Source organism: Gadus chalcogrammus, chromosome 16 (genome assembly GCF_026213295.1).
Source record: "Gadus chalcogrammus isolate NIFS_2021 chromosome 16, NIFS_Gcha_1.0, whole genome shotgun sequence".
Lineage (NCBI taxonomy): Eukaryota > Metazoa > Chordata > Actinopteri > Gadiformes > Gadidae > Gadus > Gadus chalcogrammus.
Genome location: NC_079427.1, coordinates 23462823 through 23480815, shown reverse-complemented (window position 1 = coordinate 23480815; position 17993 = coordinate 23462823). Strand labels below are relative to the sequence as shown.

Here is a 17993-nt window from a genome sequence, read left to right as displayed (position 1 = left end):
TGTTCCGGTCCTTCTGAGTTTTCTATTAAAATAGCTAAATTAGATTTACCGAAACACCAATCTGCCAAAGTATACCACTCAAAACCAAAATAAATAGTACTTAGTCTTCAACCAATCACCAACAAGGGTTGGGTGTTCTGGGTTTTTGCGCTTGTTTTTCCTGAATGCACGAAACTCGGAAGGGATGGGCGAGCTGGCTCTGTTTGTATGGGATCTCGCTTCAAATACCAACAGAAGTAACACCCAACATCGCTTTAATACAACACCTCAATAGAATATTGTGCATGTGTGTAAATTTCCCATTCATTTTCTCCATTGACTTTTCTAAAATGGTTATGTTAAGAGTTTCAAGCCTGGAACCCAGCCAATAGTTTGTCAAAGTCAGAAGTGACGTCACCCAACATCGCTTTAATACAACAGCTCGACATAATATAAGTGTGCGTACGTGTGTGTGCGTATGTGTGTGCGTGTGTGTGTGTGTGGGGGGGGGTTGTGTTTTTGAATATGAGTGTTAATGTGCTTATTGATCATAGTTTACAATGTTTGAATTCATGTCAAATTTCCTCATTGTAAAACGGACTGATTATTCCATGACAACTAATTAAATCCCTAGCAAATACTCCTCCCAGATTCAGTTAAATCCCACAAAGATGGAGCATTGTACTGGGACAAGTAGCTGAAAGAGAATACATAACAATACTGAAAGGGGCTAAAATAGTCCTATTTTTTCTGTACCTCTGAATGGTCAAGGTTAATTCCACCAGAAAATCCTATCGATTCAAATTTTAATAGGTTTTAAAATAGAAACACGGATTGGTTGAAGCATATTATGTATCAGGAGTGTTGGGTTCGTGGGTGAGGGAGGTGTCTCGCATGAAAAACGCTGTGGCAGTTTCAAACTCAAAAATGTCTCCCCACAATGACGAATCCTTCCAAAAAACCCTATTGCTACCAAAGTAATAACTAACGATGTGACTTAACAATTTACAAGAACCTAAAGAAATAATTTAAGCAAAGAACAACTCTATAGCATAGTGATAATGCTGGCATGATTCTCAAGGAATGAGCTGCAAGACATTACAGATTGTAATCAAGTTTTGATTATAATTTTTTCAATTTTCATTAACCTTAAAACCTTCTGAGTAGATACGAGTCTTGTATTTGAATGGGATTACAGCGAATGAATGTATGAGTCAAAGATCTACGATTTTTAATTAAAAAACATTTTCTTCTATTCATACTCTGCATGGCTGCAGAGACGTGATGTGCTTTTCGGTCGAAAACGAGTTGCTTCGAGTGCTTTGATTTAGAATATTAAAAAGTATGGAGGGTTTAGAATGATTCTGACTGGAGCAACATAAAATGATCTCCACATTAGTGTAATTTATTTAAGGCTCCCAGTTTCAATATTCATTTCAAAGTAACTGTCCTGTGCTGCAATGGGTTTGGTACCCAATCGCGGTACCATTATGGTACCAGTTCTTTAGCGACTGGTACCTACCGGACCAACTTTCAATGCACTTTCCGGTGCCATGCCCGAGCTGCCGATTGAAATATTTATGTTCCGGTGGTCCGCTCCTTCTCTCAATGATCGCTAAGAGCGTGTTTTTTGAGATCTCAGTTCCCTCTCTGTGACTCCCTCCGCTTGTCTCTCTGTGCGATAAGACTTCTTACTTTTGGCAACTCGGCACTGGTCAATAGAGTGCAGCAGTGACCGCTCCCTTTATAATAGCTCTGGTCCCGGAAGTTTATTTCCCATTCATTTTCTCCATAGACTTTTCGTAAAATAGTTATATTAAGAGTTTCAAAGCCTGGAACCAGGCCAATAGTTTGTCAAGGTAGTCGTGACCACAACGTTTGATTCAGTGCAAAAAAATATTTGGAAATGGAAGAAAAGGCAAAAGGTACAAGACTGTGTACATTCTTTTTTGTGAAGATGGAAGGAACTACTCATCCCATAAGGCACTGCAAACTTTTCGCAATGATTCCAACCCAATAGTTTAGCGCGTTTCTTGAATCTTATAACCGTTATAATCTTCATAATGGTTATATTGTTAATACAGGTTTTGTCATATGTTCTGTGTGTGTGTAAGTTGAGTGTTTCATATAGTGTATAGCATTGTTATTGACATGGTACGTTCCTTCGCTCCTGACTCGTTTTAAATACGTGTGAATTCGGTCTCGTATTCCAGTTACGTATTCATTCAACATTATGTATTCCTAGCTTTTATACTACCAACATTACTAAGAAAGCACTGCTAGTGTTATACCATATATCTTTACTTATATTTTTATCATTTAGCATATAGAAGTTTGCACTTCATTATTTTGCTATTATTTATTAGAATTATTAAGGGTTACGGTTAAATTATTGTAGTGTACTTAGGTTTTATTAATTATTTATTAGTATATTGTTCAAGTCTTTGTGCGAATGTGGATTTTTGTTTTACATTTCAAAATAATTTTCACCATAATGCGAGAGGGAAAGAGAGAGGGAGGGAGAAGGGGAGGGACTAAGAGCAGTGTGTGGAGCGCCTGTGTGTGTGTGTGTGTGTGTGTGTGTGTGTGTGTGTGTGTGTGTGTGTGTGTGTGTGTGTGTGTGTGTGTGTGTGTGTGTGTGTGTGTGTGTGTGTGTGTGTGGCAGAGTTAATGAGCTGACACGTGGGCCCAGGTGCCGCCAGGCGCCGCCATAGACAGACGGTGATTGGTGAACGAGTGGTCCTGGCGCACACACACAGGAGCCAGGAATGCAAGATAGTGTGCTCCGCAGCAAGTCCTTCTTACAAGGCCCAACTGCGTACCGATGACAACACAACGCATGCTCCTCACGTTTATGAAATGCCCCTCGGCATGTGTAATGCCTAGCAATAAACACGTATGACCATGTTGAGCACAAATAAATAAATAAGTGCTTTTCTTAACATGCTTCCCTTTCCTTTCTTTCCTTATTCTATACAATATTAGTAAATATAATTAAAATAAAATTCGATTTTTCCATTGGGCATACTGTCTTGCATATTTCATGAAATGGAAAGATTATGATGACGTACTGCATATGTGGTTGATCACAGAACCCCTGTCGTGGAAATATATACAGGCATGCAGACAAACTAATTTCCTGTTTGTAAAACTGCCATGCACTGCGCAGGGCCAGAGCAAAGCAAACACAGGTAGAGGAAAGTGGAGATGGGGAACGTAAGATATGTGAGATAAATGTGTATTGAGAAAAAGACAACATCTTAAAAGATTGAACGAAAAGAGCAAGCACTGTGAAACAATGTTGGAAGTAAATCAGGGAGCGTGCAAGGCTGCTCTCAATAGTGAGAAATACTGTCACAATTGTTTAATGGTATTGCTTTGGAAAGATGCACATATGTGATACGAGGTGCAGAAGACTCAATCATCGTAAAGTATTAATCTGTAAAGAACCGGACAGGACCAACACAGCATTCCCCATTGGAATGGAGAGCATGAAAGCATCCAATGCATTGAATAAGAGACTTTACTCATTACTGCACTACTCTGGGACTCGCTTCCAATTAATTAACTCTCCATTACAAGTTGATTTGAAAAACAAAGTTAAAGGTCCTATTAACTCCAAGTTTCACATCTTGCTTCCCTAGTCACAGAAGCAAAAGACTGAATTGGATATTGCCAAGGCAAAGGTGAAAGATGAATATAAGCAAGATGTTGCCAATGTTAGAATTCCAAAGACTTGGATTTGTGAATTTAGAGTGACACTATGTGGGACAATAAGATTAGAAATGCAAGCCAAGGCGGCTATGGTGCAAAACCTCATCCCTTAATCCTTTTCTCTGGAACACTTATAGATCTATAAATAAATAAACAAGGCAACAGGGATTTCTCTTAAGAAAACCCAAACCCTCAAATAGTGTCTATCTTACTAAAGAAGGCTTCCCGCTGTTGCCAGTAGGACAATAGCAATGTCAAGTCTATTTCATAGACTCAACTATTTCATTTATTTGTTTATTTGCAATGGGCTGCAGCAGAAATGTTCGTTCAACTACTTTACTCATAGTTTTGTATCATCTCTTCATGTTTCCTGGGTATATCGATGACCAAGCTCAGAACTGAGATGTTGCATGTTCCTCGTCAATGGCCTGCTACTGAAAGGTGGGTCAAAATGTCCAAAGACCTTTACACAAATGATAATGACCTAATTATGATGATTTCCAATTTGTGAGGCATATTATAAGAAATAGCCCACACCACAAAGAATGTGATTTGTCATTCAGACAGAAAAATCATTACGGCTGTTTCCACGCGTAAAGGTTGAGAGGTCCTGACCCATTTGAGTCAGAACCCATTTGATTTCCCATCTGGTACTACAGCCCATCCCTTAACCCAATTCACTGGTTTTTTCACTGGTTCTGCAGACCCGTGTATGTACATACAGTGTACTACTACTAACAATAATAGACCTGGTTTATACTGCAATTGCGGGCTTTCCCCCAGATGTGTATCATCATGACTTCAGACAGGGCATTATGGCAAAAACGGCTCATCCATTTGCATTTTATAACTATGAAATCGTCATGAAAGTCTGCGTTTGTCTCAACCAAAAAGGTTGAGACAAACGCAATACAACAAGGCCAGAGACTTCGACAACTAGCCTCCGGTTCCAAAAGAACAACTTACAGGCCAGACTGTGGCAATTAAAGCTAGAAGAAGGGAGATTCTGAAGGTGAAATGGGGCCTGGCGTGGCATGTCATGCACTGCAGGCTGCTAACAAGATGCCCCTAATGGGAGTTCTGAATACTGTTAGTTGGACGGCTTGTGTCGGTGGTGGTGCGAAGAATTCCATGTTACCATTGTTAAACCATCAACAAGAGGACAGTTATTCCTCCTGATTCCATTCTCTACTTTTACTTGGGCGGCTTTTATCACCATGTTCATATTCCTGATGGAGTGTCCCAATATTCAAGGGAAGTTGACCCCATTTTACCCAACTTGGATCATTCATGTGTGACCTCATCTCATATTTTGTGAATGCTGAATGCTGAATGCTGAATGCTGAATAATGTGGTGCATGGGAGGATCGGAGGACGTCTTTATCGCCTCAGGTCCCTTGTGAGATATGAACCCACTGCGACTCGCGGGAGCGTCTCGCCAACCCCGGGAGAGAAATCCCCTCCGTCAGATGAGGTTGTGCCGGTGAATCGCTTACCCCCCCTCGCCACCCGATCAGGGTGGGGTGGGCTTTTGGGGGGGCTAGGGTGATATGTACCTCTACAAGGTATGCTCCTCCAGGCTTATCCGCCCGGGGATTGGTGTGCTGATGGCCACGCACACGCCTGCCGGATAATGATTCTGTCAGCGTGAGCGAGGAGTCGCATGGGGTCGTGGATCATTCCACTGGTTTGGATGGGGGGGGGGGGGGGGGGGGGGAAGGAGGAGAAGGAACGGTGTGGGTGGGTGTGGGGTGGTGGGATGGGCTTCAGTGATGCAGCGCAGCCACAACTTGAAAGAAGAAAGTTATCTCAACTTATCTTAACTTGGCTAACCTCTTTTTATATTAATCTTCTCCCCCTCCCCTCTGTCCTTCCCTTTCTCTCCCTCTGTCCTCCTCGCCCTCTCTCTCTCTCCCTCGCCCTCTCTCTCCTGACAGAGAGATGGTGCGATCCGGGACCGGGGTAGGCTTTGCTTGGGTCACGGCTAGATGGGTCAGTGCAGTGATGGCCATCTGAGGCTTGATTAATTGTGTAGGGCCGGCGAGTGAAAACTCCTGTGCCCCTCAGTCAATATGCAAGGGAACAAGCCATACATCATCCTGCCCATGGCCACCTCCCTCTCTCCCTCTCTCTCATATCTTGTTTTCATTGAGGACACGCATACACACGCACAAACATACTCTCCTCCCTAGTACCCACGGAGCTTATCATCGCATCTTAGATCTGATTCACTTTTTAAAATCTGAGCTGTTTGATTCTTCAGTGTAACTAGACGTTTTGGAGATCTATGGGACCATAGGAGCTGCAACTTGCACACACACATTGGTTAGTAGTGTGGTTGCAAAGCAAGCCACACTATTAGAATGTCCCTTATTATTATTCCTCCGCCTGATTTGCACTAATTATCTCCTCCTACAGTTTTAGAGGTATCATCACCAAACCAAAGCCAAATAATTGTGCATATAGCACTGCAGTTCCCTATTCATATTCACATTTAAATATTTTGTATACTTCTTTTACAATAAATCTTTCTATCTTTTTTATTTTTAACTAACATGGCAAGTGAGTGGGGCATAAACTCTAAAATCGACCACTCAAAACGTGAACCCCTGAGAGTTGTCAAATTAAATATATATATCAGTACTGTCAAGTGATTAAAATAGTTAACTCTTAATCGCAAAGAAAAATTATATTCTAAATATCCTTTGATTTCGTGCTGCTAGCCTTTTAGTGAGATCAGAGTGTTGAGAAGGACAGTAATAAAATGTATTTGGTAAGATGGATATAAGAAGAGAGTCCCGTGGTGAATTCAACCCGGTCCACTTGACATCGGGTAGGTGCATGACAGTGGTAGGCCTACCGTAAAACTTCAATAGCCCAGGCTTTCATTTGTATCAATCACTGAACTTTCAAACAAAACCCTTGCTCAGCAAGTGTCACACACACACACACACACACACACACACACACACACACACACACACACACACACACACACACACACACACACACACACACACACACACACACACACACACACACACACACACACACACAGTGGCGGAGTGGTAATCGGGAGAGTCGGGAGAAATCCCGGTGGGCTGTTAACTGTTCGGGGCTGTAGGGCTGATTAAAGCAGGATAACAATATTGCGTTTATAAAAGTTCCTTCCAGCGCCGTCCGGCAACTTGAGTTGTGCGTCCGCAACCTCTCACAAACTGTCAACGTCGCAACCAAGTCGATTTTGTCTAGAGGGGAGTAACTGAGCGGCCCATCCTGAAGTGGTACAGCCCGGGTGGGCCTTGAATTGCGATTGGTCAGAAAGATGTAACAGCTAATGACAATATTGAACTCTCGTGCAGGCTCGAACAGAGTGACACACAAACACACACACACACACACTTTTAAGGAGTTTTTCACCCGCTCCGTATCCTCGCTTGCCCCAACAAGTTCCTGCAGCATGCTTGTTGTTTTGTTTCCGGTGTAGCTAGATCCGGTATGGTGGTGTTGTTTTTCTAACGTGACTAGTTGTTGCTAGACAGCAGGTGAAAAAACGACAACGTTTGCCAAGCCAAGGGAGCGTTAATCGCGCAACAAAAAAATGGACGCCGTTAAAATTGGTTTGCGTTAACGCCGTTAATAACGCGTTAAACTGACAGCACTAATATATATATATATAAACTGAAAGTAAGGAGGTCTCCAAAGAGTCGTTTGGCAGCGCTCTGAGCACAGGGGGCGATATTACTCCTGGTCACACCCCCCGCCCTGTTTGCCAACATTTCTGAAACTTGGTATTCAAGCCCTATTTGACATGCCGAATCGTTTTTTCTGAAGGACCCATAAGTTCCGTCTGGATAGATTTTGCTGTACCTTCAAAGTTTTGGACTGACCCACAGATCTGGAAAACTGACCTGTTAACCAAAATGACCAAATATTTGGTACATGCACCTTAATCATGCCAGACCGTAAGTTGATGACTTGTGGCCGAGTTGTGGTCTGGTTATTACAAACTCCATTGGTGCAGGTGGTCACCCAGCTATTTTTGTAATGGAAGTCAATGGGGAAAAAAAATGCTCTACCATTTCGTAGGTGAGCAACTCGGAGTTGTCAAGTTTAGAAAATGGCCGAAGCATGTCTCAAAAATGTAAAAAACTCCTTTGACGAGGGCCTGGGCCGCTTCAAAGCGGCCCAGGGTCTTAGCTTTGCTAGCATTAGCATGCTAGCATGCTCACAGAATATTGCGCATGCGACGAGTGAGCTTTTGCAACCACACGCACGGCGACATGTCTGGTTCGGTACTGAAATGCGGAACGAGCCAGACTTCAGAAAGTATGATACAACAACTGGTTAAACATCATGAGGCAGACTCTAGAGACGGGACTCACCACTCCAATCCCTTCAAAGGCGAAAATGGCCGTTCCAAAGAAAAAAGGGAATCTGCCCACAGGCGCCGTCAGGGGGATGTGCCGGGCGTCTCCGAAATCCTACAGACCAAAAGACAAAGAAAACTTGAAATAATCACAGAGTGAAAAATAAGACAACCGGGGATCGACAGAACAGGGTGGGACGGGAGAAGGAGAGGAGAAACACATCAGTCACCTGCATACCCCAATATCCCCACCGCTCAATCCCCTCCTATTAAAAGCAACAGGGAAGGAGGAAGTTTAAGAGAATGTCGATGATGATGAATGTGGAGAACCCATGGGTACTAATTTGGAGAAGTTTAAGACACTAAGGAGGATATGAACAAATCGAGGGCAAGATAAGAAAGAAGAGAGAGGGAGAGACATAGACACAGACAGACAGAGAGAAAGAGAGAGAACAGAGACGCACACAGACAAATATTAATCCATTTAAGAGTTTGACGGTGACCGTATAAGGTACCAGGCCACCCCAGCCCTACCCTGGTCCCCGGTAGCCACGCCCAACTTAACTTGTATTCGAAAGATGGCCCACCTTGTTTTCGCCTGCGCTTACCCGAACACAAAAAGTTGGACCAAAATGTGCTGAAGCAATTTGCTGGCATAGACACATTTATCATTTATCACATTTATCACACAACAGCCACATCCAGACACACCATGTATACAAATTATTCAGATAAAACCAAAGTGCAAAGTAGAACAGGAATTGTCCCATTTCCGGGACCATATCTTTGCAGAGCTGTGGATTTACCCTGGGCTCTAGAACTGTACAATATGGAAACAACTTTGAAACTCCCTGAGCTAAATCTACCAACTGAAATGCACAACTAGAACTACTAACCTCTCAACCTCTGACTCCTTCAAACCTGACACGACACAAAAACAAAGAACAAGGAATTCTCAACGACAAACGACAAAACTTTCTTATATAATGCGGGCCGCATGGTTCTTCGTGAACAAGCGCCTGACAGTCTCTCCGTCCTGTCTCCCCACACTGTCTTCTATGTTTCTTGGACGGAATGTTACTGGGAATTTCGTTGCTCTGTTGCTTTGTAACATGTGTAATGACAACAATAAACTATACTATACTATACTATACTATACTATACAAAGAGCTACACAGCGAGATGCTGTGTTAACGATTATGATGGCTGGGATATTTGATGCGCATTAGTAATTGAGCTTTAGATATGCATTGTAATAGTTATTCAAGTCATTGTCATTCTAGATCGATGCTGGTCATTCCCATTCTAGATCTTCCATGGTATTTATTCTTCCAGATCTACGTTGGTAATTGTCTTTACTCTTAGGAAGACCTTGGGAGATATTCAATGGAGTTTGAAGTCATGCTTGCTCTGCCACATTCACGAAAAGAACCAAGGGAGTTGTGACACTCTTTAAAGTGATTATCCTTTTATCGCAGGGTGAGATGAAAACAACATATTTTATTGTCTTGTTGCATTGCTTTTTTTTTGGATACTTCTCACTTTGGTACCATTGTTACAGCATCATCTTTCATGTTGATCGTGAGTAAGCAATGCGATGCAATTGTTTGCACTCGCGCCAGATAAATAGTACTACACAATAGCATTCAGAAAAACAAAGGATACAAGCTTGAACTTGCACATATCTATACACGTGCATACGCACACACACGCACACACACACACACACACAAACACAGAACAGTGATAATCTCAATACAGAACCTGCTGGCTAGTACAGATGGATGTAGATGAATGTGGTATCTATCAATATTCATGATAACACACATCAATCCTAGGGGTAATCTAAAAATGGAGACGGCAAGGTTGTTCAGGGATACTTTCTGTGAATCCTGTGTCATTTGTTCTGTCAACAATGGCTGAGACACCATCGTTTTCGTTGTCCAAACATGTGGTGAGGGCAGAGACAGACTCCAGGATGGACTCATGGTTTCAAGACAACCAATATCATTACCAAGGATCCAGACGCAGATTTAAAAGGTAAGTAGGGATAATTTGGGTGGTTCTGTGTATAGCGTTGCAGAATTCTTAAATGCCTCCTATACCAAACCCTTGAGCAATGTTGTATTTTCAATGTTGTATAAGTAGATGACGCTAGGGCAGTTTGACTGCTGATCGAAAAGACTGTGACACTTAACATCTGTAGCGACATCCCTGTGACACATTCCACATGTCGTTAACGAGAAGAAAATAACGATGCAAAGACATTCATGGAACCGTGGCCCTTCCTCAATCAGCGTCTGTACTGTTCTTGTGGACTTGTGAAACATCATCAGTCGCAGCCCAAGTACTGTTCCATTCTCTGCTTCTAGCCAATCACACTCCCAATGCCCGGATCGGTTCTTGCTCCACCCATTTTATCGAAGATGATTTGTGTGGACTTGGGAGAGCAAAGTATCCCAGAATGCATTTTGTGATGCGAAACCAGCATCAATGGCGAATGAGAAAATTACAAACCATTAGTTTATACTGTAATTCTGATGCATTAGCTCAGATGGTAACGTCATCCATAATGCTGCTGTTCAAATGGCGGTACTGCGTCCTCCCGAGTAGACATCGCCAAGTACAAACTACCGAGTACACAAGTTCAAATGTGGCATACTTGGAATTGAGAGAGGCCCAATGTTAAGTAGAGGGTCTGTTGCAAGAACCTGCAATGAAAGGCGTGTGGTTATGTTACTATCATCTCTTCATATCAGAGGCGACACAATTTCTAGTGAGCATAATGATATGCTGGGGGGAGAAATGTCCAATTACGCCTACTTTCAACAGCAGCATAACTTGGTTACAAAGTTCTGTCATATTTGTGTTGCCTTTTAAATCAATCAGTAAAAGGGGAAACAATTGTTTTGGCAGTTGTCAGCATTAACGCATAGTAAAAGGTGGTTTGATCTGCTGCAGCCTAGAGAGACAGATAATGCAGCAGGGGGCTAAAAACAGTGAGACAATGACTGACAGTCAACCAAAGAAGAAAAGACAGTGGAATATATACTTCTTATCACTTTGTCTCATTAACGCTCTCCTGTGAGCTTGCGGGTTTGATGCCTGACATTGACTGGTTCTCGTGACAACAGGAGTTCAGCAAAAGTTCAATTAATGACCATCTGTCAGTAGGTTGTTTTTGTTTGCACGCTGATTCCAGTTAAATATATTAATTTACATGGATATGTGATGCAATGAATTAAAGTTGTAGTAGTAGTAAAGAAAGTACATCACCGTTTTATTTTTATTTAGATCTTGCACTTTTGTGGGTGATAGTACATTATATATCGGGTTGCATTGGAAGATAACATGAAATAAGTTCTTCTTACAAATTCCTTTAACATTATTCTTAAAATTACTTCTTAAAATGTTTTTGTAATTGTTATTTTTGTTTTTAGCCTATAAATGGCATTGCTGTGATCTGTGGTGTTTAACCATTATTTAAGTGCACTAAAATGTTTGTAAAAGTGATCTAATTCTCTAATTGCCCGTTATTTATAAATATTACAGTTGTCTGACCAATCATCAATTTAAATTCCAAAAAACACATGGAATGTGTAATTACATGTAAATTAATACATTTATTATTTGCTAATGAGGACAACTTTTGAAACTTTGCAGAGTGAGGGGGTGAATGCAGAGTGAGGGCGTGAATGTGTGGGATTGTATTTGCAAATATTGAAAAATATTCTCCCAGGTCATCAGAGGGAAGGAATAAGGGACTGAGTGAGTCTACGGTAACACTCAGGTAACTTTCTGCCTGTCCATTATAAGCAGAAAGAGAACTGGAAGAGACCATGGGCACATCGTTTTGTTTTGAGGGTAGATGGCTTTGGGAAAGAAATAGTAAGGTCTATCTCTTGAGTTTGTTTGTTTTATTTATTTGCTTATTCCCTGTTGGACATCTGGACGTGTACATTGGTGTTACAGAGGAGTCTGCTCGATGTGTGCATGATAAATGCGTTGTGATGCAAGAGCTTTTAGTTTGACACTGACCTTTTACTCATTGGGTTGTGATGCAAAGAAATAAAAGTTTCAGCATTTTATTTAACACTGACCTTTTACTCAACATTACTGCAAACATTCTGTTGTATTATTACAAACTCACGCTTAGGATGTAGAGGAAGATGATCACCACGCTGACGGCCATGCACACGTTGGCCAGGAAGCACAGCACGGCCATGTTGCGCAACTCCTTCAGGAAGACCAGAACGATGAGGAAGGGCAGGGAGAAGAGCATGTAGAGGCGCAGGTCTAGGTCCCAGCCCCCCGTGGGGGCAGCCCCCGTCGGGTCAGCCACCAACTGGGCGCTGGGCACCGGCGTGGCCGTGACGTTGGTCAGGGCCAGGGGAAAGGTGCTGGCCAGCGTGCTGTTCTCCTGGTATCCCTCCACCACCTGGAGAGAGGCAGACACACACTGATTGGGTTGATAGGGGTGCTGGCCAGAGAGGATCAGTGGTACACACGACAGAAGTATACATGCACAACAAAATGCAGTTATACACTGGAGTAGAGGACCGATGAGTCACTAGATCAATGACACATCAGGATTCGTGCAACGACAACCGGCAGTCAAAGCAAAGCGTGACATGAACAAGAGAGAACATATTTAACAAATCGGATCACTAACTAAAGAACTGGAATGAAATGTGCCGTGTATGCTGGCCCGCTGTTAGTTTATTTTTGCTATTCACCAGTTAAATATTGTTCTCACATTCTCAAACCCTGAAATCTCTTTCTGCTATAATCATAATGGGGACAGTGCATTATCTTGCACAGCAAATAAGGCAGGGCTTCTTTAAATCACTTTTCATTTAACCAGAGTATATCAGCAAACTGCATCAAATGCTGTGAGTACAGAGTGCACTAAACCGACTCCCATCGCAGATCCAAAATCTGCACACAGTGAAGAACAACTTTGAGAAGTGTGGTGGGTGGCTTATCATTAACACGCAGCTGGGAGTGAATTGGACTATTGCACGTCGATAAGCATAGCCCTCTGCCATGAGCGAGAAGAGCTAAGCGTCAAGGAAAAATAAAGATCAGAAAATCTTTGTATCAATGTCACTGCAGCGGAGGAGGAGGGATTTCAATTTGAGTTTGGTTCTTTTCGGGGGTTTCTTTAGAGGTCAATGCGATCGTCTAGTAAGTGATCCGTTAGCTTCCTGACTCACTAAAATGAGGACTAATGAGAAAATCAGTGCAAAGCTAACCAGCCTCAATGGGGAGCAGATTATAAAGTGGTCGACTGACCATCATCCATCCTTTCTCACATTCACATGTTTCATACTGCCTATCCAAAGAATCATTGTGGCAATAACGAGAGTCAATACCCAGGTGGGTGTTTTGCTTCGGGGGCTCTGGTGGCCTTTTCAAACCCAATAGGAACTCTCTCGCTGTGTCTCTCCCTGTCGTCAAATCATAACAAATAGGCTGAGGGAGGAGGGACTTGTGTTGGCAATAAGGCCGGACAGAAACCACACGCAGAATGTCAGGTAGACTTCATCAAAACAGTCCCAATGCTCTGTTGGGTCACCTTAGGACTAGTTATATTAAATAATGAACACTGATATATATAAACTAGAGCTGTCAAGCGATTAAAATATTTAATCGTGATTAATCGCATTAATGTCATAGTTAACTCTAATTAATCGCGATTAATCGCAAATTCTTTTTCTATGGTAAATATCCCTTGATTTTTTTGTCCCATAATTCTTCTCATTTTAATTCTCTTATCAACATGGTGAAGTGCATCGGCTTGCCTTGTGCAAATGATTTTTTATTGATAACAACATTGGCATATACACTGATCAAAACAGGGCGATACAAAAAAAGAGCCTATAGTGCAATTAAACGACTGCTTTGAACAAATGTAATTTTAAACATAGCAGTCAGGCTCCTGCTTCTTTGTTTTGAGCCAAAGAAAAAAAAAAAAAAAAATGTTTTTTTTTTTTTTTTTATAAAATAATTTTTTTTATAAAATAATTTAATAAAAAAATAAATAAATTTGGTTTGCGTTAACGCCGTTAATAACGCGTTTAACTGACAGCTCTAATATAAACATATAATCCCCTAAAGAGGATTACGCATTAAATACTGGTAATAAACAGGCTGGAACAGGCATAAGCAAGCCCCTGCAGTGACTGACTGCAGAGCAACCAATCCCATCAGAACCCTACAAAGCACATGCTAGGGATGACCGCTGTGACCACCCGTGTGGGAATGAGCCATTAGAATGAAAGATACTAATTGCACGTTTCCACCTGAATTATGAAGTGTTCAGGGGTGAGAGGAGGAGATATCGGATATGCACAAGGTCACCTCCAGATTTACAGATGGAATCTCGGAGAGCTACAGGAGACCAAGTCTCTGCTTCTGCTGGACGCCAAAGGTGTGCTCTTGATCCCTCAACCTTAAAAGCATTAGCTGTCTGAGGGTGGGGTGATGTATAGGAACACGGTCATAAATGAAAAATGATTGTTTGATTGTTAGACAATCCATTTTAGGCAGACTCCTGCACACCGGTCTATAGATATTGTTCTCTGAGGTTTAATTGAGGGAATTTAGGCAGTTGGAAAGCATATACAATGTTGACATTTTTGTTGCTTTGCTTTGTTTTCTATCTGCATTGTGTACACGTCAAAGTCCTGATGAACAAGGGGGCAAGCCATCACATTTCACTACTTAGCAGCCAGACCACTGTTTATTTTGCAATGTGGCGATAAGGGGCTTTGCTCAGCTTTTCACAAATAAACCCTTCTGAACTATGAGCATAATAAATTATAAAATAAATCACATTATCATAAGTCTATAGATAGGCGTGTTGAATGAAGAGTGTTGATTCCTGTGTGTGCATACGTTTGGAAAACCACATTTCTTTTTACCACACAGCTACAAGTCCATGATGAACTGCTTTATGTTTTGGCATGTTTTGTTTTTATTATTATTTCAAACTGAATAAATTTCCCAAAAAAGAATTATCGATTTCACTAGATGAATAGCTGCACTGTTCACACAATGTTGATTTAACAGCGCCCATAGGATGATAGATGGCAAGCAGGAGATCCACCCAGAGAGCCATCCGACCGGAGGGAAAGAGAACATTACCATTATGGAATTAATAACTTTTCAAATCTTCTGATTAATTAGGCTTTGAGGTCCCTTTTAGGGTTTGCATTCTGATATATTCAAGATAGCTCCATCCATTTGTGCCCATATGTAATATGGAAATAGGTGAAGCCTTATCTATGAAACGGGATAAGGAAGAGATGCAATCGGATGCAGATAGGGAAATATTTCAAAAGATTCGGGAGGGGGTGACTGAAAATTCTCATTAGAAATTAGCATTTGTATTTTATATGTATTCAGTGTGTTTATATATCTTTTATATATATAAATATATATATAAGCGAGAGAGAGCAAGCGAGGTAGTGGAAGTAGAGTGCTTTGCTACTGGCTTGGGCCAAAGTCTTGCGGTGACATGACTCTACCGCCTTCTAGGGGCCGAGAGTTGCAGCTGCACTCCAAGCCAAGGGCCTATAAATAACTTCACTCGTTCCTTGCTCAGTTCAGACTGTTGGAGCAATGCTTTCATGTGCCCTAAACTCTTGGCTAGAACAATATAACATTAATTAATCAAAGCTCACAGATTTGGTCTATTAAGTTTGATTAAATACTTCATAATGGGTTGCTCTTTACAGTACCACTTTTTATTTTTTTACTTTTCCCACCTCACCCTACAGATTTTTTATCTTTTCCATCCGCCTTTTTTCAATACCATACTGTTTTACCATTTAGAAGTTTTTTCTCAGAGGCATGCAAAAAGCTCTCAGCAAACATTTGGAGGAATCATCGTGCCAGAGGAGCTTGTGTTGAAGGCGACATTAACCCCGGCATACGGAGTAGAAAGAGCAACTACAGTCAAAGACAACCTTGTATGTATCTACAGTGAACCAGTGGATATGGGAGCTCCTCACTTTTTTCTTGTACATCTTCTGTTCTAGGCCATTTCGAACATTAGCGGAATGGGGAGACTATACTATAAGAACAGTGAATGGGGATCGTTGGTAATTCATTCATAATTGGTGGCCGTCAAGTGTGTGTGCCTATTTTTTGTCATCATGTTTGCTAGAATTAAGCAGAAAGTGTGCCTCCCCTTGAAGTGCTGGTTGTGCTGAATATCCTATGTATTATTAATGATAAATTTAGCTTTAGAAAAATGTGATTGAAGTGCAAAACCTTCACCCCATTAACTGTTGCTACTCTCTGGTTCAAAATGTTTTCCCCAGCCCATTGAAAGCATGCCCGTGCTCAGAATGTATAATCCCCCACCTGCTTGATGTTCTCTGCCAGGAAAACGATGTATGTGCTGCAGAAGCCCAGCTGTGTCAGCACCAGGAAGAAGTTGACTACATGCCTGGAGACACGCACAAAAGAACACACAAACACACGCACAGTTCAGAAACAAGCAAAAATAAGGCCGGAAGAAACAAAATAATTGTTTGCCATAACAGTGTAAGGGTACTGTTTGCTAGTTATCATTATTGAAGCTGTTGTGATACCGCAAAAACATCTTACAAACAACAGTCCCTGGTCAAGCGGACCTAATTGTACATGCATCCCTCAAGGTCCATCTTGGATCTGCGCATGTTATTTATGCGCGAATAGAACGTTATTGAAGTCCTAGATTATACTCTGAATAATCTCTGTACTATTACGGCTGAATCATCATGACTTTAGGTTGTGCATACTGCATGTCAAGAGTTCCCAAATTCACTGTGAAAACTCTAACATACGATGGCCAATTTATCTTGCAGAAAGAAAGACAAACATCGGATTGCCAGCCCAGCTAGAATCGTTATGGTACAGTAGGCTGTGAATCCCTGAGTGACATAAAAGGAGATGGGAAATAATCGTACTACTATAATAGTACCACACACTCAAGTACTCAAGTGCGCATGTGCCAAGCGCGAACGCATATATAGACCGGAAGCACCCACATGCGCACAAACATACACGGAAACGCACACACATGCGCACACACTACAAACACACACACACAAAAGCATGTGCACACACCGCACATCAACACAAAGGCAGCGTCACATACACGGAAGCGCACACACACGCGCACACACACACAGGTAAGACGTTTAACGGCTCCGCCATTGGTACACGCGCAGGTAAGAACACACCCGCACGCGCACACACTGCAGCAACACTCGCCCAGATAAGCCGCTATGTTTTTAAACATAACGGCTCCTTCGTCTACAAACTCTCCCAGGTAAGACGGTCTGTCTAAAGACTATTTAAATTGTGATAAAATAGAGGAAGAGACAATTTCTCCCCTCAACAAGCAACGGCAGGTCGTTCATTTGGCACATAAAAAACATTACATTCAAACATCACGCCGACCGGCATATCAACAAACACGTGACATGATCTTAAAGAGACAGTGTCCCTATAACACAACGAAAACATGTCAATAAAACAGTAGGCTATGGTGAATTAGAGTCCACCACAAGACTACACTTTACCCTCTTCCCTGAGCCTCCCGAACTGTCTTCACACTTTGTTGCTCAAACTTAATATTACCAACCTCCTTGAGCCTCCCGAAATGTCTTGCGATATTGATATCCCCCCTCCCCCCTGCGGACTGTTTTAGTTGTTTTATTTTTCTTATGTTTTGTGTGTATGCTATGTGTGACTGTAGGCAACGACTGCCTGTCTTGGCCAGGACACTGGAAGAGATGTTTAATCTCAATGATGATCATTATTTTCAACTAACCAATAGTAGTTGCCTTGCATTTTAAAATGTCAATGCACCTATCAGCCCTGAATAACAGTAAAAGCTATTTAATAATTGATTTGCATGCATGGTATACTACAC

The 17993-nt window shown here is 41.8% G+C and overlaps 1 protein-coding gene across 1 annotated transcript in view; it reads right to left on the bottom strand.

Moving 5' to 3' along the window:
• slc36a4 (solute carrier family 36 member 4) overlaps window positions 1-17993 on the bottom strand; it is a 52305-nt gene that overhangs the window by 17036 nt on the left and 17276 nt on the right. Inside the window, exons 7-9 of the mRNA XM_056610704.1 lie at window positions 16436-16520; window positions 12213-12500; window positions 8079-8177 (exon numbers count right to left, since the gene is read on the bottom strand). Coding sequence (XP_056466679.1) covers window positions 8079-8177; window positions 12213-12500; window positions 16436-16520 — 472 coding nt within the window. The remainder of the gene's footprint in view (window positions 1-8078; window positions 8178-12212; window positions 12501-16435; window positions 16521-17993) is intronic.